General features: G+C 27.1%; 1 protein-coding gene across 1 annotated transcript in view; it reads left to right on the top strand.

Annotated features, from left to right (window-relative positions):
• na (sodium leak channel non-selective protein na) overlaps positions 1–25,947 on the top strand; it is a 94,698-nt gene that overhangs the window by 21,153 nt on the left and 47,598 nt on the right. The window contains exons 3-7 of the mRNA XM_088188067.1: positions 9,737–9,922; positions 23,350–23,573; positions 23,646–23,774; positions 23,847–23,992; positions 24,061–24,169. Coding sequence (XP_088044193.1) covers positions 9,737–9,922; positions 23,350–23,573; positions 23,646–23,774; positions 23,847–23,992; positions 24,061–24,169 — 794 coding nt within the window. The remainder of the gene's footprint in view (positions 1–9,736; positions 9,923–23,349; positions 23,574–23,645; positions 23,775–23,846; positions 23,993–24,060; positions 24,170–25,947) is intronic.

Here is a 25,947-nt window from a genome sequence, read left to right as displayed (position 1 = left end):
ACCGTTCACGTATAGCACTGGACGTTGGAAAATGGAAATAGACAAAAAAGCTTACTTTAAATACAGGGTTGGTCAAACGAAATCCTTGGAAGTGATATAAAACGTCAGAGCACTATTTAACTATTTATTTTCCGAAAAAAACAAAATCACGTATAATTTGAAAAGAATGATTCAGATAATACAGTTTTCTGCTTAAGCTACCACAACAAAAATATTTTTATTAATTTGGCCATAGAGTGATTTTTTAAGGTGATATTTTTTATTAATACCTAAAGTACATGCTACGTAACTCGGGCGGGCACTGAAAATTCATTAGTGAGTCTTGACTTATTAAAATGAGTTCCTGAACGAACTCGCTTGTAAGAGGGATTGTTCTCCTCTTGGGCGCCAGTGTAATTGTTTGTAGGCCTCATATTAAAGAAGTTTAAAAACATATTTATACCTTTAATTTTTTAAAGCAATTAATAATGAAATATTTTTTTTTAGCGCCGGTTTTTGTACTACTATAAAACGTAGTCTGCTCCGAAAAAAATTAAGCCACCACATCACACTTTATCAAAAGCTTCATCAACATCTAAGCTAAACAAATATATTTGTATTTGATCTGAAAATTCATAGCCTTAAGAAGAACCAAAAAAATAACGAAAATTATTTGGTTGTATTATCAAAAATTTGACAAATAAATTTAATACAGCAAAATAAATAAATATTAAATTCAGTTTCATGTGATTATTCCTAAAAGTAAATCTTGAAAAAAGACTCGATTCTACCTACAAAATATTTATTAAAATATGTCATTTCAGTAAAATCATATTGTAATACATATTCACCCGTAGATATGAATTTTTACCAGTGAAAATATAAAATATAAATTATCTACGTATATTATAAAATGTCTATGAAACTTCGTTTGACAGTTGCGAAACGTCCATTTTCTGTTCAAACCCAAACCTATTATAATGAAAATTTAGAACTTTCATTAGGTAAAGGCAAACATATTTTTTTACGTGGAAAATAAGATGTCGTATCTCGTTTATTGCTCCATAGTTTATATGTACTTTACTGAAAGCTATCTCTACTAATATTACAACGGATTTATGATATAAAAGTATTGGTTAAAGTGTATTCAAACCGAATTTTGGTCAATAGAAGAGCGCAAAAAACAATTATCACTTCTTAGAAGTCAAAAATTCACGTCAAAAGCAATAAAATCGTGTCGGCGTCGTCGCAGTGGGAACGCTCGGTAACGAGCTTTCCCACTTCGACGGCGACGGCGCGATTTTATTGCTTTTGACGTGGATTTTTGACTTCTGAGAAGGGATAATTGTTTTTTGCGTTTCCCTATTGTGCAAAATTCGGTTTATATGTACTTTATTTGACTCTCACTTATTATGAATTGTAATATTGTTATAAAGTCTCTATATGAACGCTAGATGACGATTTTATTGCTTTTGAAGTGAATACTAAACAGGGATGTCATTTGAGAAAGGGGGGCAGCTAAGTGCTTATTATCATTTACAGAATTCGATAAGTTAATTGCATTTAAATAATTTATATATTATGTTTATTAAAAATGATGCTGTATTATCGATAAATTATCTAAATTTAAAACAAAAAAAGTTCCCATTAAGTCTAAATTTTTATGTTTTATCTATATTATCTGAAATTTTAATTTTATATTATTTGTAATTATTTTTACATGTTAGGCGACAATTTTACAAGCCTATTTTTTTCACAACAAATAATCGCAAATTATTTTATTTTTTACTGATCGGCCGTTTTTTAGGGCGTAACTGTATTATAAAATCATGATATGAAAATGTCTTTTAAATATTACCATATTATGATTGTTTTATAAATTCTAAAGAATTATATTTATAAACTATATTTACATTTAATAAGTAAACAGCATATATACTTATATAATATACAACTATTAATTGGCAAAGCAATTTTAAATAGTTATTTTCAGAAGGTTCGTTTTTTGCAAATATTTACTTGTTGTTTGCGGTGCTGTAAGTGTTTATTTAGTTTTCATTGAAACAATAGCTAAATGGACAATAAAGCTGCGGTTTAAATGTTTCAATACTTCAATGAAAACAACACCGATCGAGCACAGTATCAACCAACAAATTTCGCTTTGTAAGCGAATAATTTAATACAGCTCTAATAAATGATTCCATCGCATTTACATAGCACACATGACATTAAGCGACACTAGGACATTTACAATAATTTATTACATTTATAGTTACACAATTAAATCCCGTATTTAATATCAAACATATATCAAGTTAGTCTGTCATTAAATTTAATAAAATAGCGATGAATTGTAATAAAGTAAGGTTATGAAACATATTTCTCGATACAGGAGATGATACCATTTGCAACACATTTTACTCAATTGCCAAGATAATGGACGATAAACAAGCTACCATTTATCCAGTTAAGTTCATTGATTCCTCGATCCATTGCAAGATTACCACATTGCAAACTATGTCTGGAAGTTAATAAAATGCCACTGATAAATTTTGATCCACTAAAATGCATTTTAACGCGGTTTCTTGCGAAAACATTTTCACACACAAATGCGATTGCGGTAATGATCCTAATTTCACGTATAAAGGCGAAGATTATTTTTTTTTAAATCTGATCATCATGACTTAACATGTTTCTTTAATTCGTTATAAAAGCTACTATGCAAAAACAATTATACAATTAAATATTAAAAATAATAGAAAACAGTTATTATTGTCCTTAAAAAAATATTTCAGATTTGTATTATTTTTAAGTTAGACGTATTCGTCAAATAGTGTTGCATAATCAAATCCCAATACTGCTATTGCTTAATATTTTCTGTTTCTATGTGCCAGGGATTTTCCATAAACAACAAATATTTCTTGATTGTTATTAAATCCTCAAAGCTAGCGTTAAATTCCTTGGAAAAGGCAGCTAACTAATATGTAATTATAATATAGTTTTCCAGAGAAATGTCAATATCATCTTGTTTAGCTTTTATATGAGTTAGAAAATTACGCAGCATATAATTTTGTATTTGTGTCCTTTGTCGCGCGTGATCACCCGGTCCTAAGCCCCTCGTTCTCGTCCCGCACCGTTGGCCCAAAGCGCACTCTCGTCAGCCTTGTCCTCACTATTTAAAAGCAAATAATTTATTTATGATTTTATTTTCAAACAGAAAGTTTTAAAAAACACACCATCCATCATTCTTCTGTTTTCTCAAAAAAAATGTCTTTTATAAACAAAATATTTTTGCCGTAAAGAAAAAAATCGTTCCAGACATTTTGCTCTGCTTTTCCATCGCACCAAGGTATCGTTAAATTACTGTGCATTTATTTCGGAAGACATTTGAATTTTCTCTGCTTCAGTACTTGTGCTCGGATACAACACACTGTATTTATATCGGTTTTCATCACAGCATCTACTTCGCTGATGGATATACGTGCTTCCAAATTTACTTAATGAAATATGCAGTAAAATGATGAGAGGTTCGTTAAATTGTATTTATTTAATAATAGTGAAACAAATCTGATTATAAAATGGCATTCATTATTTGCATTTATTTAATGACGTATAGATAAAAATAAAATATTTCCACTCTAATAATTTAATGTAATATGTTATTTTGCAAATTAATGCAATGTATTTCATTTTATATATGAAATATTTTTTTCAAGGTAACTAAATCAGTTTTAAAACAATACATAAAAAGTGCTGTAAATCATCCATCTTTTGGGTAAATTATAGCCTAAATATTAAAATTCTCTTGTGACAATATAAAAAGGATTACGATATTACATTTTAAACTTATATTTATATATATTAAAATATAATCTTGAGTGTGCATTCAAAATAAAAAGTATCAAAACACAATATAATTATAAGCTATTAAGATTAAAAATTGTGAAGATTATTTAAATATAATATTAATTTTTTAGTAATATTATAAAACTCATAATTACTTGGAAAACATATTTTTTACTCAAGTAATATTTTTATATATCTTCTTGAATCTTAAGATGTAGGATTAAATAATTTATAATAATTATAATAACGATAAATAATATGATTATTGAGATATTTACGATTTTAAGCTTAATTAATTACATATTTTATTTTTTTATAAATTTGCTTATAATTATTATTATATTTACATATACTACATTATCGAATTGTACTAAATATGTATTTGCTATAATGTAAATATACAGCATATATTTTTTAGATAAAAATACACTTGAAAATGCGTAGGTGAAAAAAATATTTCCTATATAATAATGAAATATATGATTGGCATTAATAATGTATTATATCATAAAAAATCGTGAAAATATAGATAAAAAACGTATCTTAAATTGCTAATAATATACATACACTATATTTGTGTTAACACAGTCAGTTCGAGAGCTATCCATATCATAATTATTCATAATTTAAAAATGCATGAAGATTTTTTAAACTCGTTTTATTTATTTTAATATGCATATATAATACTTCTGCACAAAATTTGAAGTGGGGCAATATAATTTTATTTTGTAATTTATTTTGTATCCTAGATAATATATTTTTTAATATGTAAATGTTCCTCAAAAAAATTATATCACTTTTGATAATAAAGTTATTTATTTTATATTATTATTTTACAATTAAATAGAGAGAATTACAATTTGTGCGTATACTTCATCAGCATTTAATCTTTATATTTAGTTAATAATTGTCGCATGTGTGTCGTTAATATAGAGCAAAAAGAGCAAGATTTGCTCCTTTGTTACTCCAGAATGAGCGAAATACTCATCGGAGCGACGATTTCTATAGCTCGCATACTAACGATGGCGACTTAAGTACATAACTCGAAAAAAGGTAACAAGAGTTGCTTAACTATCGTAGAAGTAGCTCATGACAAACTTTTCTGAATGCTTTTTAAAAGTCAGAATAAACTACATCGACCTGAAAGGCAGAAGAGGTTAATGACCGTAAAACCATGCGGACTAAACCAGTGTTGTTGGTCTACTAGTGCTTGATGTGTTTATTTCTAAAATCTTATCGATTTTTCTTACGAGTGCATAGAGTGCCTTTAATTTGTAAATCGCATTAACACATTCAAAGTCACAAAGACAATCGTTCAATGTGACTGGAATTTCCTTTATTGATAAATTGCTCTTCATTTGGTTAACTAGGTGTAGCGATGTTACAAGGGGAACTTTTTTATAAAAAATAGTATATTAAAAACTGCGATGGCGAGTAAAAATTCGCTTTAACAACCTATTTCCATACCTGTCTTTAATTAAGTGGGCGTCGTTTTTGCTGGCATTTTTATCACACAAAGCTATAAAGTTTGCTTTTTACTTTTTATTTTACACGCCCACACAACATCGTAAAAATTGTGTGTGCAATTTCTCTATTAAACAAAACCTTTATAAAAAATCTCTCTTGTTTAAACTTTTAATTTTATATTTTAACTAGTTTTTTAATCTAAATAATAATATTTTTTAATATGTAAATTCAGACCTTGTACGAAATACTTATTCGGCTTGACCCGTCCATAATTTTAATTTTTCACATTATTGTGGTTCGAAAAAGTTTATAATTTAAACTGAGGTACACCATCTTCTTCCACTTGATGGTTAAAAGGAGTTCTCGATCGCGTCTTATCATCCGTATTCAAGACTCTTAGTTCCGTAGTGCAAGAGATGGCACGTTCAATAATTTAGCTGGCACGTGAAAGATCCACGTATTCAATTTTTTTCATAGATAGAACATCCAAAATATGTCAATTCTATCGTACATAGATTTAATATTATACCGGCAACTCTTTTATTGACATTTAATATAATTTTTTGCGATTAGACTCAGCCGACGTTCGTCGTAAGAAAATTCAATGTGAATAAAAATTCACTGTTAATCTCTAACATCTCGTTGATATTATATATCATTTTAACCATTATTCGTACATAATTATGTATAATATTCCGTTTCTTACAAACCGGAAAAACGATTTAATATGTGAATAATTATTTTAAGCAAAAAACATTGTTTTTGCTTGAGCTTTTGCTTTATTCATGAACTGTGAAAATAATTAAAAATAGGAATAACATATATTGTTTATTAAATTAATAAAAAAGTACATTAAGTTTATTTATAAATAAAAATTTATTCGATAAATTATATTTAACATGTTTAATGAAATTCTGAAAAAAAATTTTTTTATTTTCATCCATTAAAAACTGCTCTGTTATATATAATATGTTGTATTATTTGATACGCACGCCTAAAAAAGGTTCGCCATTACTAAGAATTAATCAATGTAAATTATAGCATACACTTATATAACAACATTTTAAATTATATATTACTAAATTGTATTATTTTTAGTCCAGGTCCCGCATCCATATAATAGCACTGACCAGAGATAGCAATTTACGCCATTTACTCAAGTATCAAGGTATTTGAAATGCTTCACCCTCCGTCTAATGATAACGGGGAGCTGACTTATAGTAGTAATTTTTTTTATTTTTTTATTCGTTAACCCTTTTGAATCATCCTATATTTACATTATCCAGGGATTTTTGAAGGTCGTCAATAGTTTGAGAAAATATTGCAGTGTCATCGGCATAACAAACATTGTTAAGTCTCTCCGCCGATTTTGATTGATTTTGTCCCTAGAGTGCTACTTTAAATATGGTTTCGGAGAGGTGTAAATTAAAAATAATAAAGTCGCTACCTGACGCCTCTATATTGCGATAAAATTTAGGCCTGCTATTATATACGATGATCGTGTTTTACGTGATCGAATGCTTTTTCAAAATCAATGAAGTAAAAGTTTACAAACTTCTTAAATAGCATCTGCATTCAGAAGAGCGATAACATTTTTTTTTATTTTCTAAAAGTAGGATTTTGGGTTTTAAAATTTTATAAATATTTATAGTAAATTGGTGGAATATAACATAGCAAATCTGTCATATCTTTGAATTTTTCTTTCGATATTGATCTACTAGTAGAGTAAAATAAAAGTAAAGAAATACTTTCAGATACAAAAGCGCTTTTTCTAAATCAAATGAAAATCCAAAATATACTTCAGGATTTTCTTTCGCTTTTTTCTGATCATCTGTTAAACATTTTTTTGCTTGTGAGGCGTTTTTCAAATCATATATTTGTGTAAGATAAAATTTATCTTATTCATTGCTAGATGCATCCATTTTTAATTTCTAAATAATTGTCGTTTTCATATTTTTCCTGTTGGTTGTAATAATAATTTCAGATAAAAATACTATATGTATCTAAATTATCAGATAGCTATGGGTATTATTGTAAAATTTTCAACACCCCCTGAATATCTAAATTCTTTAAACCAAAAACATCCATACATATATAGTAGAATGTTGTTTTAATATTATACGCTGATGCTTACATAATCAAATTATTGCTTAAAATTAACTATAGTAACACTGGTAAAAAATATGAAAAATAAAGATAATTACCAACATACATTTGCGTATGTTTTCAGTTGAATAATTATTTTCAACTGAGGAATACCATTCATTTTAAGTGGACGTAAGATTAATCGCATACTATGCATTCCATGGTTGTTGTAAATGTGAGGTCCTCTTACCATTATCTCAATTTAATATGTATCTCAAGCTTTGTTATAAAGTTATTTAGGTTATATAAAATTAAATTAACTTTAACCATTTGAAATGATTATGAAAATATGTTTAAATTATTAGTTTGAGTACTCGTATTTTCTCAAGAAATATTACTGATAAATATAAGCCGTATCGTGGTAATTAATAGTGCCATTATGATAATTAATTAATTAAACACCTCACTACGTAAACCGTTCTAATTGCGAAGTCGCCCGTTGAAACTGTTTTCCCGAAGTGAGACCTTAAACCCTAACTCTTAACTATTTAGCTTTGAAACACTGTTGATATTTGAATGTTTCGAAGAGCAACAGTCGTTAACATCGACCGATTTTGTTGTGTCTGCAGTTCGCAATACAAACACGTAATTTCCTCAGAGTTTGTACGAATGTGTATTGAAGTAGTTAATGAAGAAAATTTGATTATAGGTAACTTTTATGTGCACTGTGCAATGTATTCTGTTTTATCATCATTATTTAAAATATTTTTTTACCCAAATCTTCAATAAAATGATATGGTAATCATAAATTAGGTACTAGTCTTTTTATTACACGTACATGCTTTGTATACTAAATCACTTAAACCAGGGTTTTTGTTTTTTGAGTCATATTGCATGACAAATAATATAATAAAAAATGCCATATAAAATGATTTCTTTAGAAAGCATTTTTCATTTTAGGTATAGAAATTAAATTGGCTACTAAATAGCATACCTTAAATTATTGAGTAGTCATATTAAAAAATATGCAATTTTTATTGATCTTAAAATTTTAATTACGGCATATTTTTTTGCAGCTCTTGAAAGGAATTAATTTTAATGCCTTTAAAAATAATGTATTTTGTATTTTTGTCCTTTTTTATTTAGAAGCTTTGCAAAAGAACATTGAAAAAAAATCAAAATTTGAATAATAATTTAATTATTAGTAATAATAATTCACCCTAACATAAAGTTTTCAAATATTTTGAATATTTTAATATTACATATTGCTAATAATAGCTTATTTTGTAAGACAAATATAAAATCGACGATAGCTGAAAAAATATCTTTATTCATATTTTAATTTCAGTTTAGTAAATTGCTAGTTAATATTAACGAAAATCTAATAATTTTATGATTAAAGTCAATACACATTTAATATTTTAAGATAAAAGTTTCACATTATACATTTTTTATAAATGGGTTTTATCAGAGATTTGTTATTGTTAACATCTATAATTTATTAAAATATTTTACTGAACTCTTTTATTCGATTTCACAAATATACATTTGTATCTAACTTGATTCTGAATATTCCATGAGCTGAACCGTGCTTTGAACAAATGGTCAATTCATTGATTACTTTCGATTGCAATAGAACTCACGTATGTGCCGCTTTGAATTAATATAAAATAAAAAATGTATCTCTATATTTTACTCATATATTTGTTATGTGTCAATCAAAACGTATTTATGTGTATCTGTTTTATTTTAATAAAAAACAATGAATATTTCAAGGAAAATTCAGATGAATTTTTCGAGTTGCTATTGTTTTTGATGTTCAACAATATTCGAAATTCAGACTGATGAATTATATATATCTAGTATTATACTATAAAAGCAAATAATTGAACTCGAACTTTATGTATTTTGCAGTTTAATATGCAGGGCTTACTGATTTTGTGACATATATATAAACATATTCAATTTTACTCAAATTTATGATAAAATCTGGTCATGAAAGAGAAATCAACCTTAGCTTTCTAGATCAACAAACAAAGATATCCATGAACAATGTATCTCATCCTAATTAAAAGTAATATCCGAATCACATGCATAGATTTAAGAATATATAATAAATTTTGTATGTTCTTAAAATTGAATTATAACATTGTAATACAAAGTAAGATAATTACATAAACTATTGTATTTCACGGTGGGAAAAACTTGTCAGCGCTGTGTATGCTTTGTAGCACTTTAAAATGAGCTGTGTTTTTATGAATTTCTGCTTTACATTTTTTTCTAATTAAGTCTGTTCATTATATTATAGCACTTTTAATTTTCTCCACTAATGCATATTTTTTTTATTATTTATTTACAGCTTTGGGTAAGGCGCCTAATGAGATTTTGCGCCTTGGTGAGCTTGATGTCCGTCTCAATGAATACGCCGAAGACTTTCGAAAAGCTTCCATTGCTTCAATATTTCACATTTTCCTGCGACTTCATCGTAACATTCCTTTTTACGGCGGAGATGATAGCCAAGATGCACATCAGAGGAATACTAAATGTATGTATAACATTTTTCATTATATTATATGTATGTGATTCGTACTAATTTATATATGATAATAATTATGAAATACTAAGAATCGAAATTCTAGTTAGACTATATGTTAGAAATTAATTTTCGTATTAAAAAAGACAGGACTATATTCATTCAAATGAAAAATATACTTTGCGGGCATAACTTTCGTTTTAACATAGCATCTTTGTTAAAAAAATGTTACAAAAAACACAATATAGATTATCCATGTGATACAAAATACATACAAATCACTTTATTTAAATACATGAGCTGATAAAATCAATTAATTACTTGGTTAAATAAGGAAGCATAAGTTCAAAGTATTTTAATTAAAACAGCTATACTACCAATATTTTGAAAGCCTATTATTTATTTTTTAAATTGTGCGCTAGACAATACAGTCAATGCTATTAACTACTAATTCGATTATATTATTAATTATTTCATGAAAGCTTTGTGCGCTTTTCCATTAGCAAATTCGGTTATTATTTCAAAATAGTCTAAATACGCGTTATCTTCTAATTATTCTTGAGTGTTTCAAGTCCATTTATTGGCAATCAATTAAATTATAATTGTTTTTAGAACACTAAATACTCTTTTACCTTCTACTACAGTGACTGACAAAATTTGTGAAAAAATTGTGTTCGGTAACATACTTAAGAACCCCATGTCAAAGTAATTTTGTGCTTAGTTTGAAATTGTATTTATAAATATTAATTCCTGTACAATTTCATTACTTGTTTAATTTTCATATTTTCTAGCAATATTTTTGCCCTAATAACTCTTTATGTTATCTTAATTTTTTTTTTAATTTTCATAAAAAATATTAGCCTTATAACCGATTTATTGATTTTATTTTCTGTTACATTTTTTTTACACTTATCAATAACTGACTTAGTTGCTCCATATATTTAATTGAGTTCTCAATATTATATTTTTCTACATCCAATAATACTTAATATATGCCTGCACTACACACTCTGGAAGTTGGCAAAGGTTGGCCAACAAAGGTAGGCGTCTTATGGTTAACACGCATGTCGAGCCCTGCATCGTGGTCACGTGGTCAAGTTATAATACCACATGCTTATCGGGGACTTCAACAGACTCCCACTGACATCTTTGAATATTTTAGGGCACCAAAAGGGATCAATTATATTTTTGACAGTGTATTCTTTTAACAGATATCGTTATTGCATTTTTTTTCATATAAAATTAAATAATTAAAAAATAATTAGTGGTACTTGATTTTGTTAAAAAAAATCGTTTCAAATATCCTTATGTATTTTCCTAGATCGGTTTATATAAATGTCACACCATAACGAATTCTTATTTAGAATCGATGACACAGATGTGGTGTTCGTATTCTGAAGTATCATTTTTATGCCTTATGGCATTTTGTAAAAGCCGACAAAGATTTTGCATAAATTGAATATTTACGACCGAAAAGTTTTCACTGATATTGTATTGGTGAGTGCCCACACAAACTTTTATGATTATTAGTAGCGTAATTTTATTAATATGACAATTTGAAAATTGCGATTATTTGTCACATTTTTCGATCGCGCGCAAATATGTCCGGACGTCATTCACGACCGCCGTCCGGACGGCATATGAAATTTGCGACAGTGTGGTCGCTTACTCGAAGTCGTAGATCTCGGCCGACTTCAGTTGTAACTTCGGTTCGGACAACTTCCAGAGAGTGTAGTGCAAGCATTACAGGATTCAATAATACTACCGATGAAAATGATAATTAAAGATTTTGCTTAATTTAATAACAAATAATGGATCATGGACTAATAATTTTTAGTTGATATATTATAAATGCTCACTTATCTGATTTATATATAAAATTACAATGCAGAAGTATACTTATATAAAAGCACTCATAATAAAACTGTACTTTGAGGTAAACATTTGAACGAAAATATCATTTATTATTTTCCTAAGCTCCGTTTATCTTTGTTGCCCTATCACACAAAATACACAAATATTTAAAGCTAGAAACGAGTTTTATGACACATGTATGGAAACTTCATATTTTCATATTTCTATTATTTTATTGCTAAAAGTTTTTCTAAATAAATTTTAAATGTACTTTCTTGTAGATTATAATTTTGAAGAAGCATTTCAAAAAATGATTGCTTTTACAAAATTTTATTTTCAAAACTACTAAAGAAAGATTTTGAAAAAATGTTACTTATTATGCTAAACAGTAACTTAAGTCTTTTAATTTGGGATACAATTCAGGTTATTACAATATCAACACTAACTTATGTTTATTTGCCTGTGGTATTTTTTAATTATAAATTTTAATTTTACATTTTTATGAGAGTCAAATATATGTGTTTTGTAATTTACCTCTGTAGGCCCGCGCGCTAATATTTTTATCCAAATTATCTGAAATAAAAATGGTACTTAATTGTGAATTGCGAGGAAATGATGTTTAGATTTTTTTAGATTTTAATTTAATAAATAATTTACTTATATATATATATATATATATATATATGGATTATAGTGGGCGAGTGCGTTGATTTAGAATCTGCTCTCTTGCCTTTCTGTAAGGCGCTATATCGTGCATTCGACTAGTGCTTCATTTAGAAGTGCTTTCGAGGGCTTAATGGTTTTGAGCTTAGAATATTTTATTTTAGGATCTATAATCAAAAATCTTTGTATAACCAAATACTAGATGATATTTAGTTCAAATTCTCATTGTATCTCAGCGCCTCTCTTGTGTAGTGAATTTGAATATTTTTTATCTTATTTGTATTATATTTTTCATGTATGTAATACTAAATATTATTTTTTGAGCTTCGTGACGCATTAGGGTAATCTGTTAACCTTTTAAATGAATAAATTACATGGATTAATATATTATATGATATATCAAAGCAAAAATATCTATAAGGATATATGTATATAATTTATTTTTTGTTTGACAAATTTTTTATTTTCTTTATCAACCATTAAATAAATTTAGTAATTAACAACAGGAAACTCGTTAAAAATCTTAAAAAAAATATTTTTGATTCATATCTGTACTTTTTATAAATTTTAAAAATACGATCATTGCGCGTTTTATTTGCGTATTAAATTGCAAATGATAAATAAAAAACATTTATAGAAACGCTAATTGGACGTTAAAATAGTCCTAGAATACCTGTGGTCATCTTAATTTCAAATCAATAGAACACAAATTCCAACTATCATAATGCATTGAACGTAATAAATGGATTACCATTATCCAATGAGTATCGTAAACTAGTTAACGCATTCTAGTAGTAATCGGATATTATTGAACCAGCTATTCTCAAAGTGTGTGAATATGTATATATAAGACAATGAGCGCTGAGATGGGGCTTTATAAAATGCGACATGACATGTTTTGCATTATTTTATTAAAAATAAATATTTAAAAATTATTTAACCCCTTCAGACCTGATTTATGTTTGCTTGAGATAAAAATGTATTTTTTAATTATATATTAACTAATAAATAAATAATGCACAAATCGTTTCAAATAGAGAATTCTCGAGAAATTTTATAAAGCATTTTTTTATTATATAAAATTAAATCCGTACTTTTGCACAGTGACTCCAATGGTTATTTCTGACGACTGATTAATGGCTTATTAATTGCTTAATTGCTCGATATTTATAGTAAATATTCAATATGATACATGTGAAATTAATGATAATTACTCATTAACGCGCACCATGTGTAAATAATAAAATACAATTAACGTGTAACATATTTCAATAATAATTTATTCGTTGTTGCTATGAGAATTTATTTTTATTAAATAATGTGAGATTATTGACCCCTATTATTAACCGACATTACGAATATTTTTAAAAGGTTTATAACCATTGCCTTATTTTATAACTTTGCATAAGTAAACGCGGTTTCATGCCTAATATGCATACTACTTGGAAGGTCTGTGAATCACAAAAATTATTTGCAAATTTTTAACACTCAAACTTGCCTTATTTTTGTTTGAGTAATAAGCAAATGACACTCAGATAAGAATTTTTAGTTTTAGATGTTTGAAAATATACATAAATTTATATATTGATAGCATTTAGATCTGGAACGGACCCACCCTTTTTATGCAACGGTATAAAAATAAATCGGTTGTAAAACATTTAAAAATATGAAACAAACTTAATTTAATTTATTTATAAAAGCTCATTTCAAACTTTTGTGAAATGAGAATTCTTGGTTTGACATTTTTCTCAACCCGCGTCCTTAACCCTTGGTAGTCCAAAGTTTTTAAATGAGTGTTGCCCCATGTAGAAGCGATTTTGAATGAATATTTTTAATTAAATATTTTAATGATCATATTTTGGTAGAATTTATTTTAGAATTTAAATTATATATTGATAATATAAATGATATTATATTAATTTAAAAATATTTTTTTTAATTCAATGGAATTTAATTGATAATATTAATATTTTTTTTTTAATATATTATAAAGATATTATTATATTTATAATATTATTAATTTTAAATAACATGAGAATTATATCCAGACGTTATTAACATAGGAACTGCCAGTAAAAAAATGGGCTCTAAAGGGTTAATGTTATTTCGTCTATGCTTATCTTAAGCAATGTATTGTTTTTTATCATCAAAACAACGTACGTTGTTTTTTCAGCAAACATTGTCGCCCATCGGGAAACAATCACAATGGTTTAATTTATAGACATACTGTTGCATCATTAGAGTAGGGTGATTTAGGTTAATTGAATCGGGTTGGAAGGCTCACTTTTGAATACTACAACAACTTTAATCTACTTAGATTCTGACAATTGCTATATAAGCTTATGCAATAAAATATACTATCAATAATATACTTACAACTCAAAACATCTATAAAATATAAGGTCAAGTTTTCAACGTTGAATTTATGCTTAGGACGTATTTTAAATTGACATATTATGCGGCATGATCTGGATAGTCGGATAGATTTATAATGTATATTGAAGAAAGAGATATGATAGAATCATGTTACAGATGAAAGCTCTGTACCAGAAATAGTAAAATATATTATGACAATCCTAGACACGAGAGAACATATTCTTGTTGTAATACAATATCTCCGGTTCTGGATTTATTTTTGGTAATTAGTTTTATTATATAACGTATATCTATTTCCATTATTGCATTTATATTATTATTATTAATGATGAAAAATAGCTAAAGCTTTTTAGACATAAAAATGCAATTTGACAAAATTATTTATTTTAATATATAATTTACTGAATTAGAGACATGTGGCTATTTAAATTAAATTTGTGGAACATGTGCTTAGGCATGTTATGTTTTTAGTTTTGTTATCGATATTTAAATTAAATGGTAAAATAGCATAATTAGTTGCTTAAAATCGATCTATATTTATAGTTGTCACTGCTGGTAAATAGTTTTGGAGTTGCAAGACGGCAGACCCTTTAGATCAAAGCTCACTTATGCTTTATAAATTTCAGTTTTGAGTCAAAGTAAATGCCCATGTATGTAACACTTGCTCTTTGCTTTATGAAATTACCATGCTCACTTATGAGAGGTGAATGCATAGGTTACCTACAAATTGATATGGCTATAATTTTCTCAAGCTCAGTAGTTAAGTTTAAATTATTATTAGGACCGTAAGAACTATTTAATATGACAGTTTTGTCAGAAATAATATCGTTTTTATATAAAATATAGGTGCTTAAAAGCTTCATATTTCCTAGATATAAGTGAATTGTACGAAGAAGATAATTGTGTTTTTCTTTTGATTGAAATTGCTGGAAACGTTTTATGTAAGTCTATTGAGTTGATAAGAGGTTATTTACTTTTTGCAAAAATAAAATGGTTCGTTTATTACATTAACTCTCAGAGACATCTTTAAGCGAATGATTCATAGTTAATTTATATATCTATCAAATATTTTATAATAAAAATATATACAAAAAATCTAGACGTTCTAAGACATAATGTATTTTATATAAATACATTATTGCGGTTCCAGACACTTTTATAATCTTTGCTTAATTAATTTATATATATATAGCGCATCTAATAATTCATTATTTGCTGCAAATAAAAAAACAAGTTTTAATCAGGTTATTACGTATGGTTTTTTATCTTTGCTGCAAAAGTAAGTGGACGATCGTTGCATGGTGACAATTTTCCACTGTTGCCATTATGGGTCAATGGACCCTCGCATACGGTACCGTTACGAAATTAATTGAATTATTGAAAGTCCAAAGGGATCCATTCAACCCAGCTTATCCGGATGAAGATTAAATAAAATCGAGGTCAATTTGAGTATGCATAACAAAAATTATGCTCTCGCAAATTGTATTTTTTTAATTTAGATATTGTTTTATATTTATACATACGTACAATTTAAGTCACTATATTTGCCTGTATCTGAAATAATTTAAAGGCAATCATGTGATTCATCACATCTAGAAACTGTGAGAAATTCTATAGAGAATGAATTACATGCAAACAGAAAAGGGAAGCTGGGAAAATTAAAATGGGTTTACGGCGTTTTTGACGCTTTGTCTAGAATAGTCGACAAAGGACAATGACGATGATTGTATCCTTTGTCAAACAGCGTTGCTGATTTAAAAAAATTGACACACTTCAATATTAATGAAAGCAAAGATTGTAATTGCAAAAGTGCAATTATTAATTTGCAAAATATTTTTAATTTAATAGTAAATTAAAATATTATGTTTGAATTTTTATTGGTACACCTTTTTTCTCGCATTTCTTTAAAAAATGTTTCTGATTTTAAAGTCATCATTATCTTGGTCTCCGCAGACTTTTCAGCTGCATCGTCTTTCATTCGATAATGTATCACAAGATAAAATCATATACAATAATTTAAAAATCGATTAGATAATTATTATATAACTACATTAGATAATTAGTAAATTTAATCCAGCAGTATTATTGTGTGAAAAGTATATTTTATATCTAATAAATAATAAATAAATCTTAACTGTAACTTGTATTTTCCACATGACACCTAGAAGTAAGGAGTCAAATGGTGTCACACTCTAAAGGGGTGGGTATTAGGTGTTTTTCTTTGCCGTTACCGAGCTCTTGGTAATATGAAGAAAATGTAAGTATGCGGTCTACCCTCGTTTAATAAAGTTTTCTGCTGTGCTACCTATGTATAATATATTTTTAGATTTTATATTTTATTATTCGCGTACATAAATAAACCACTTTTTGATCGGGAAATTTATTTAAAAATACTATACGGCAGCATATATATAAATAAATTCTAACAACATATCGACATGTATTTTAGAAGGTATGGATTAAAATATTATTTAGCACATGTGTAAGCTGAACTTATAATAAAAACCTTCTGCTCGTGTAAAAGTATAATTTTTTAAGGTAAAGCCTTTGCAATGCTAATTGCGCTATAACGGTAATCCCTATAAACGTGAATTAGCTTTGTAAATGTTCTGAAAAAATGCAGTTCCTACAGAATAATCGCTACAGTGATAAATTCTACTGCTTTTTAAAGTATCGCAAAGTTTAATTTTATTGATATTTCAATATTTAATTCAATATATTGTTTTATAGTTAAGTTAGTTGATTGACAGTTGGTGTACTTTTAAGACATTTATTATTGCCATTTCAATAATAAATTTAAAATAGTGTTTCATCTTATTTTATAAGCATTTTCAATTTTTAGTTAGTGTATTGAATGTTGGTGAACTTTTAGGATATTTATTATTGACATCTCAATATTGAATTTAAAATAGTGTTTCATCTTATTTTATAAGCATTTTCAATTTTTAGTTAGTTGATTGACTGTTGGTGATCTTTTTAGCGTCATATTAAAATAAACTTTGTACACTTAATAAATTTATTTTCAATACTTACGTAACAAACGTAACATAATCATATCCATTTTTAATAGTTATATAGAAATATGCAAATTTACAATTAATCGTTAGGGCTGATGTAAATTATCCGTTAAGAAACAATCGTAAAAATCATCCGTGCAAAATTTTTTTTGATAGATACTCGTATTTTTATGAATTTCTATTTATCTACATTTAAAAGTTTTATACATATATTATTTAATTTTTTTTATATCGTTGTTTATCGCGAAAGTGATTCTAATTTTTTTAAATTGTATATTGTACTGCAGTCCTTTCATAAAGATATAGTCGCGTTTTTTTTTCTAAATGAATAGTGTAATAATAATTTATAATTGTAACAAATTTTATTTGATCGAAAATATCAAAATCAGGATTTTATTTGTAAGCGAGTTGTACATCAAAAATTATTTATATACATAAAAGTCAAAGTCAAAATATATTATTGTATATACCTTTATCCAATAATTATAGGTATTAGAAATATAATAAAATCAAAGAGCCCGTCAATTCTCATATTGCTTAACTGATCTTTTACGCTTTACTGATTTGCCACGCCTGTCTGATTTTACGACTTTTTGCTCGAAATACAATAAACACACATATGTTATTTAATTGTGATAAGATATCAAACTATATTTATATAAACATTTATATTATTTATAACAATACGGTATTTTGAGTAATCATGCCAATTAATTAATTAAAATACAAGCGCTAGTTAACCACTTAAATGCCAGCCACTCATCCGTGAGTCATTTGTCGATTATTATTTTTAAACAAATTAATTTTTTTTTTTTTAGAACAAGTTAATGAACTATTTATAAATTGTATTTTTTTAATCATTAAAGATTAAGCTATTAGCTTCAATCATCAGTAAACCTAGTATTTTATATTTATTTTTAGAAAGAGGTACTGACCCGTGAATAAAAATAACAGGTGAGGCACTAAAAATGCTACTGTGTACACGGCTTACAGAGCACATTATCGGGGGTGGCCAGACCATCATCTACCTCATAGATCATAGGTCCTAAAGTGATGGCGAACCTATGACCCGCGGGTCAGACACTGACCCACGCAGGCTTTTTAAATGATTCACCCGTTGATTTTTAAAGCATAAAAGATAGAACATGCAATGAAAAAATTTAAAAAATAAAGTATATATTTTCAATGTCGAATTTATAAGAAAATATTTCTATGTGAACATTGGTTAGCTGATTTTCTATCGTGTCCCTGCACCTGTGTATGACTTTCTATCGTATCTATATAATTTAGTATCGTTTATAGTTTATCGTAGTATATAATTTATTTTACTGTCGCTTCGATGAATAAATTTAATATAACCGTCTTGATAAATTCTGAAAAGATTCACAACAATGCGCAGTTGACAAAGAGTTGGGTGCATCTAAAGCCTTTAATAGTGTGCTATCAAAGAAATTTATAATTTAACCTACAGCCCTAAACTTTCTCTCTTTATTTACAAAGACATTTTTTTACAAAAAGCTTCTCTTTGAGATACAACAGCTTTTGTTTATCTCGGATGAAAAGTGACAATATTTATTGGCACTGCTTAGTAACAAGAGTTGGTAACTCAAGAAAAAATACTAAAACATTCACGCCATCTGATACATAATTAATTATTAATTAAGATTTATTTATCTATTGTATGTAAATGTTTTATGCAATAATGAATAATAATTGTAAGGAAGGTGAATAATTAAATATAATATATTAAAAACAATATTAAATGTAAATTAAGAAATGCTAATAATTAAAGGTTAATGTAGTTTTTTAGTGAAACGAAATTTAAATCGATCTTTTAAATATTTGTTTTTAATTTTAACGATCAAGATATCTTATAATATTCTCTCGCTTCTTAGCCATTTTTTTATTTACATTAGCATAAAAGCTTTGATTCAAAATATTTCCACAGTCCACTTTTCATATCGTATTCATTTCGATTTTTTTTATATAGGAAGTGTTGCATCGACTGAAATAATGGTGGATGAGATAAAATCTTCTAGCTGAGTTTTGAGTTGATAGTCAATTTCAAGAGCTTTAAGATCCAGAAGCTTTTGGGATATGCGGATAAGCGTTCCTAATATTTTTAATGTATCTATGCACCTTTAAATCAGCCTGGTTCAGTTTTCGGCCAGCTGATTTGCTTCTATCTTTGAGGCTAGAACATAATCTACTACTCTTGATATTTTAATTAACCGTTTATTTATTTTTTAAACTATCTTTGACATGTACGGATACTTAATGAATCACCTACCATTTTACAAATGATTCTGTGGCTGGAGTTGCTGATTATTTAAATTATGTATCAATTGCTAATTTGGTAAAAGCTATGCCATCTTAAATTTTGGTGCCTGATTTTTTTATATATCGAAATATGTAGAATCTAGATATGCACCAACACAGATATAACAAAATCAAAACATTTTTTTATTAATTAAAATGTATCAGATATCAAGCTTCATTCAGTTTAAAACAGTGAGAAATTTTAATATAGATATAATTTCTTAACTAAAATTTTAACAAAACATAAACTGAGTGAAGAGAGTCTCGATTGAATGAAGAGCTATTATTTTTCAGCAACAGCTTTTCATTAATTTATTTATTCGACTTTATTTACATTGTTGCATCCCAATAAAATTTTCGATGGCTATAAAGCTTTTGCGGAGTATTCTTATTCCGTCTATGATAAATCATATTTTTCGCAATTAAGACAATCTTGATGATTAGCCATTAATGAAATTGACATTTTATACACGAAGTACTGTTTCGAGAAAATTAATTTCGTAGTTCCACAGGAACATACTTTATATTGAAGGACTGTCAAGTTAATCTCTTTCCTCAACTTTGATTCGTTTTCAATTTATCGCTTAAAACTTATTTATTTCCTGATTTGAGAAACTGTCACACTGATACACAAGACGGATGATAAATTGCGTATCGAAAATTTCAGATCGGTTGCTTTTCAAGAATGAATATATACATATCGGCTGTGATGTTCCAGCCATGGTCACGAATTTTCTATGACTACCGCTTTGGTCCATTACCTTGTCATATATATATATACGTTTCGTTGGGGCAATATTATTTACATTACTTAATTGTCCATTTTCCTGGGACGAGTCAAAAATTCGTGACCATGGGTGAAGCATCACAGCCGAAATATATAAGTAAAGTAAGTGTAAATCGCGATGAATCCAGCAATTTTAATATTTGTTTTTATATATTGCATATATGTATTGTGCAATTTAATTTTTAGTCCAAATAAATAATGATTGAATTATATCAAATAAACTGCAAAGAACTTAAATATATTATAGGAATAAATTTCATACTAAATTTTAATAAAACTATAGTTCGAACTTTCTTGGCGTGCTGTCCATATTATACACGCGCTAGCAGAAAGCATATTAAAAAGAACACTAAGCAGAGTAAAAGTTTTAAAAGCAATCATAAAACTCAGAAACAATAAATCCCACAGTGATTTGAATATAGCAAAATTGTATATATATATATATATTTAGATTTTAATATTCTTGAAAATTAGGCTATAACCATGAGACATATATTGCAAGAACATTTCTAATTGTTTCGTAATAAAATAAATAAAACTATTTATTTTTTTAGAAGCAAAATAACACAACAGCTTAATAATATTTTTTTTAATTCTAATAAATACTAGCCTATGTATTACATTTTAATAATACATAAATACTAGTACTAAAAACATGCTTCGGTAAAAGCATTAATGGTAATATATAATAAGTACTTTGAGTTAAGTCAATCTGCGTGTTTTTTATTTGGGTAAAATTAATATTTCACTTTATCCAGCCGAATTAAAAAGGTTGTATTAATCTAGAGTTCATTAAATTAAGTATTTTATTTGTGGTTATTTAAATTTAATTTTTTTTAAGGCAGTAAATCACTTAAATATTAAGTTCGAAAAAATTAAGGACACAATTATTCTTGATTATTTTTTTTAAACCCGAATTATCTTTTTATTTCATTGTCATATTAAACGAAACATATTTTATTAATAATATTAATTACGACATTGAAAGTTGTGATTGTGATATTTAAATATATAGAGAAAAACATTTTGTGCATTTCATATCATTTTTACTTGAATGAGGTCTAATTTTAGAGCTCTTTTTACAGTTGCTCTGAATGTAATCATCTTCAAATCAATACGAGTTTTAAATACGCGATTGACAATCTTTGCTAACATGAATAACTTTCTGACACTATCGAATTCAATGTGACTTTTACTGTTTTTTTTTTATTTGTCCAAGATATATGAAATATTGATAGGTATATGTGAATTTTCCAGTTGGATTAATATCTGTAAAATTCAATACTTGCTGTTATGACTTTTTATGTATAAAAAACGTAAACCACTTAATTAAACGTAGTAGCAAAATTTCCTATAACGATGATCCTGCCTCATTACTTATTACACAATTTGCTGTATATTTTCATGTTGGTAATATATAGACGGTATGAAACTTTACTACGTATGTTATTTGATATGTCTCACATAATTTGTAAGATAGATTAGTTTTAGAAGCGTAACTCAATTCCAAATAATACACATTGTAAATATACCTACATAGAGTTTTTAATGATTTTTATTAAAATTTATGATTATTTTCGAGCTACATTTTTTCAGACTTGTTTTTATATATTGGCATAAATTATTTCAAAAAAAATATAAATTACATCAAATAGCACTATAAGCTTACTCTACAACTCTATCACAAATAATAATCTCGCCAGCATAACAAACTTGTGCTTGGAAAATTTTTGTTAAGAACACAAGATCTTGTTTTTCTTTGTAGCAATTCTCAAAACGAAATAAAATCGTAATTTTCACGTGAATAATAAAATTAAATCGTTATAATTAAATCAGCCGTAACCAGATTTGCATCGCGTCAGTTAAAGTTACAGTAGATGGTTTAATTAGATTGAGTGCAATGTAAATCTTCTTTTTCTTGATAAATGGTAAACAAAAAAAAATATTCCCGAGAGTTATTTCCGAAAATTCTTGGGAATAACTCACAAAATGCATTTGTAAATATATATCAAAATCTGATAAATCCACTGTGGGGCAAATTAACTGATGATAAAATATATTATAAACAATTTTAAAATAAACGTTTTGCTTTTCAGAAAATATTTTGTACAGTGCACCATTATAAAATATATATTTGTGACACACATAGATTTTTAAGTTCAGTATATTTAATTTTCTCAGGATCGTTCATAATAAAAATATATTGATACACACAATGTACATTTCATATTAAACTACACGTTGGTGAACTTTATATATATTTTTTAAAATTCACCTGTCTGAATATAAAATGCTTAAAGGTAAAAATTTCTTGAGACATATTTCCATGTGAATAGCATAATAATATGATAATTAACAACATATTTTGTATCTTCTGTGTCATAATTATAATTAATTTAATTGTAATATTTTTTATTCAACAGGGCGAAGTGCCATATTTGAAAGACCACTGGTGCCAATTCGACGCTTCAATGGTGTTCTTTCTTTGGATATCAGTGATTCTCCAAATGTTCGAAATGCCCGGTGTTGTCCCGCGATTTAGTTACTTGAGTATTCTTAGAGCCCCAAGACCTCTCATCATGATAAGGTTTCTAAGAGTTTTCCTGAAGTTCTCTATGCCAAAGTCACGAATCAACCAAATATTCAAGTTAGTATAACAATTCAATAATTACATACAAACAAAAAACATAAGGGTCGCTAATGTTTTTTTAACTTACAGACGATCGAGTCAGCAGATTTATAACGTTACACTCTTCTTCTTGTTTTTCATGTCCTTATACAGTCTATTAGGGGTACAATTTTTTGGCGAGTTAAAGAATCACTGCGTTTTAAACACCACCGAAGAAGAGTAATTATTTTAATTTTTTAAACAATAATATAACAATATTTTACACTTAATATTTTCATGTTTCACTTTTAGCGAAGTAACAATCAACTCAATTGCGATTCCCGATACATTTTGCTCGCGTGAAATCGGTTCAGGTTATCAATGCCCAATCGGCATGAAGTGCATGAAATTACACCTGTCTAAATACATTATGGGATTTAATGGTTTCGAAGAATTCAGTAAGCGTTTATATGTTTTGATGTATATTACTCAAATTATCGTAGTTTAATTTAATTTTAATTTTCAGCTACCAGTATCTTCACAGTCTATCAGGCAGCTTCTCAAGAAGGTTGGGTTTTCATTATGTACAGGGCTATCGATTCTTTGCCAGCTTGGAGGGCTGCATTGTACTTCAGGTAGGATTAATTCTAAAATATATATATCCAAATATCCGATTTTTAAATTTAATACTGTGTCTTATTAGGAATCAAATAATCTTACATATTCTGAAAATATTAAACACAGATATTTAAATTTATTAATCATGTCATAATATTAATTACTTTTAATTCTCCCACGGTATTTTGATTTTGTGCGGCATCGAGTTACGGACACATGGACCATTTTACGCGATTCTTAACGAAATATTTTGTTGCATCTTAGATGTTTTATTGCCTTTTCCAAACAGTGAAAGCGTGCAAATTGCATTTCTTATAAAACATTTATAGGATAGTAACTTAATTTTGATATTTAACTTAATTTCACAGCAAAAGAGATTTTATAATAAAGCTTAGATTCTTAAATATGCACTGAGTACTTTTATTAAATAATTTATCGACAGAGAGTTTTTTTTTCTTTTACGAGAAAATATTACTGCGACGCTTTTAATAGTATTTGAAGTAACTTATGTTTTTTTATTATGTTTTAAGTCTATCTACCGCTTTTATTAGAAACATAAAATTACAGTATCATCAGCGAATAAAGCGGTTTATAAATATTGTAAATAACATCGGTCCCAAAATTGAACGTTGAGGTCGCTAACAGATAAGAGCTAAAAATTGCATAAACAATTTTTATAGCATATATTAACAGTTTCTGTAAAAAAAAATTTAATAATTTTTTTAATAATTCATGCGTGCCAAACGCTGTCAAAAGCTTTAACAATATCTAAGAACACTGCTCCTGTGTGAATATATTTTACAACCCTATGTAGTTAATCAGTGGCGGAATTAGAACATCAAATTATTTATAGATCAAAAGATTGTTCAATTTTTTTTAATTTGAATCACAACCGGTTTTTAATTTGTAGACCTGCCACTAGAATGAGTAGGGTCCATACCCGTTTTCTGAAAAACAATATAAATACAAAAAAGACGAGTTTCTAATATTTTAAAAGTATTCAAAAGCAATCAGTGGAAAAATCATTTTCAGGAACTTTGCGATTAAAAATGTTTGTTGTATATAAAATATGTGGTACTTATTTCTAACCATTTCTAACCCTTTGAGTACACATTTGTACACATTTCTGTTGTTATTGATTTATTATTATTTTATATTGCATATATAAAAAAATCTGTGATTCTTAACGTTTTATTGCTTTGATTTATTTTACTATATTTTATATAGGTATGTCTTAATAATTTATTTACTTTTCTATTCTTAAATTTTGGTTTTTGTAAAAAAAATATATTAATTCAGAGGCTCTTAATATTTTTTATTATAATAATTTATTTCGCACTGTTTAATTTATTGGTATGATTTTTATAAAAATCATTAATAATAAATGAAAATAATGTTTTTTTATTTATTATTTCCTTAATTATATATGTAAATATATACATATCTGGGGTACTTCAAAACAGTGAAAAATTGACCACCGTACATGTACGGCGATACCGCTCAAACAGTATAAAGAAAATAATAATAATAGAAACAAATTGTTAAAGACTGCATAAGATATACTTAACCAAATCTGAAAGCATTGAAATGTATATTTCTGCCTCAAAGCTAGTGCCCTTATCTAAATAAATATTCTCTTGTATTCGAGATTAGTGAATTAGTGTGGTAACGAGAAAAACATATTTTAATATAAATTTATTGTTTCCGTTCCTTATTCTTCTTAAAAGGTATAAAAAGTACATTGTAAATTATTTTATGGCTATTCTAGTTTTTACAGAAAAATGTGTTACTCCAC

The sequence above is a fragment of the Plectrocnemia conspersa genome, unplaced genomic scaffold, assembly GCF_051122295.1.
Source record: "Plectrocnemia conspersa isolate PC_06_02 unplaced genomic scaffold, ASM5112229v1 ptg000006l, whole genome shotgun sequence".
In the NCBI taxonomy this organism is placed as follows: domain Eukaryota; kingdom Metazoa; phylum Arthropoda; class Insecta; order Trichoptera; family Polycentropodidae; genus Plectrocnemia; species Plectrocnemia conspersa.
This window is presented reverse-complemented; position numbering and strand designations above follow the sequence as displayed.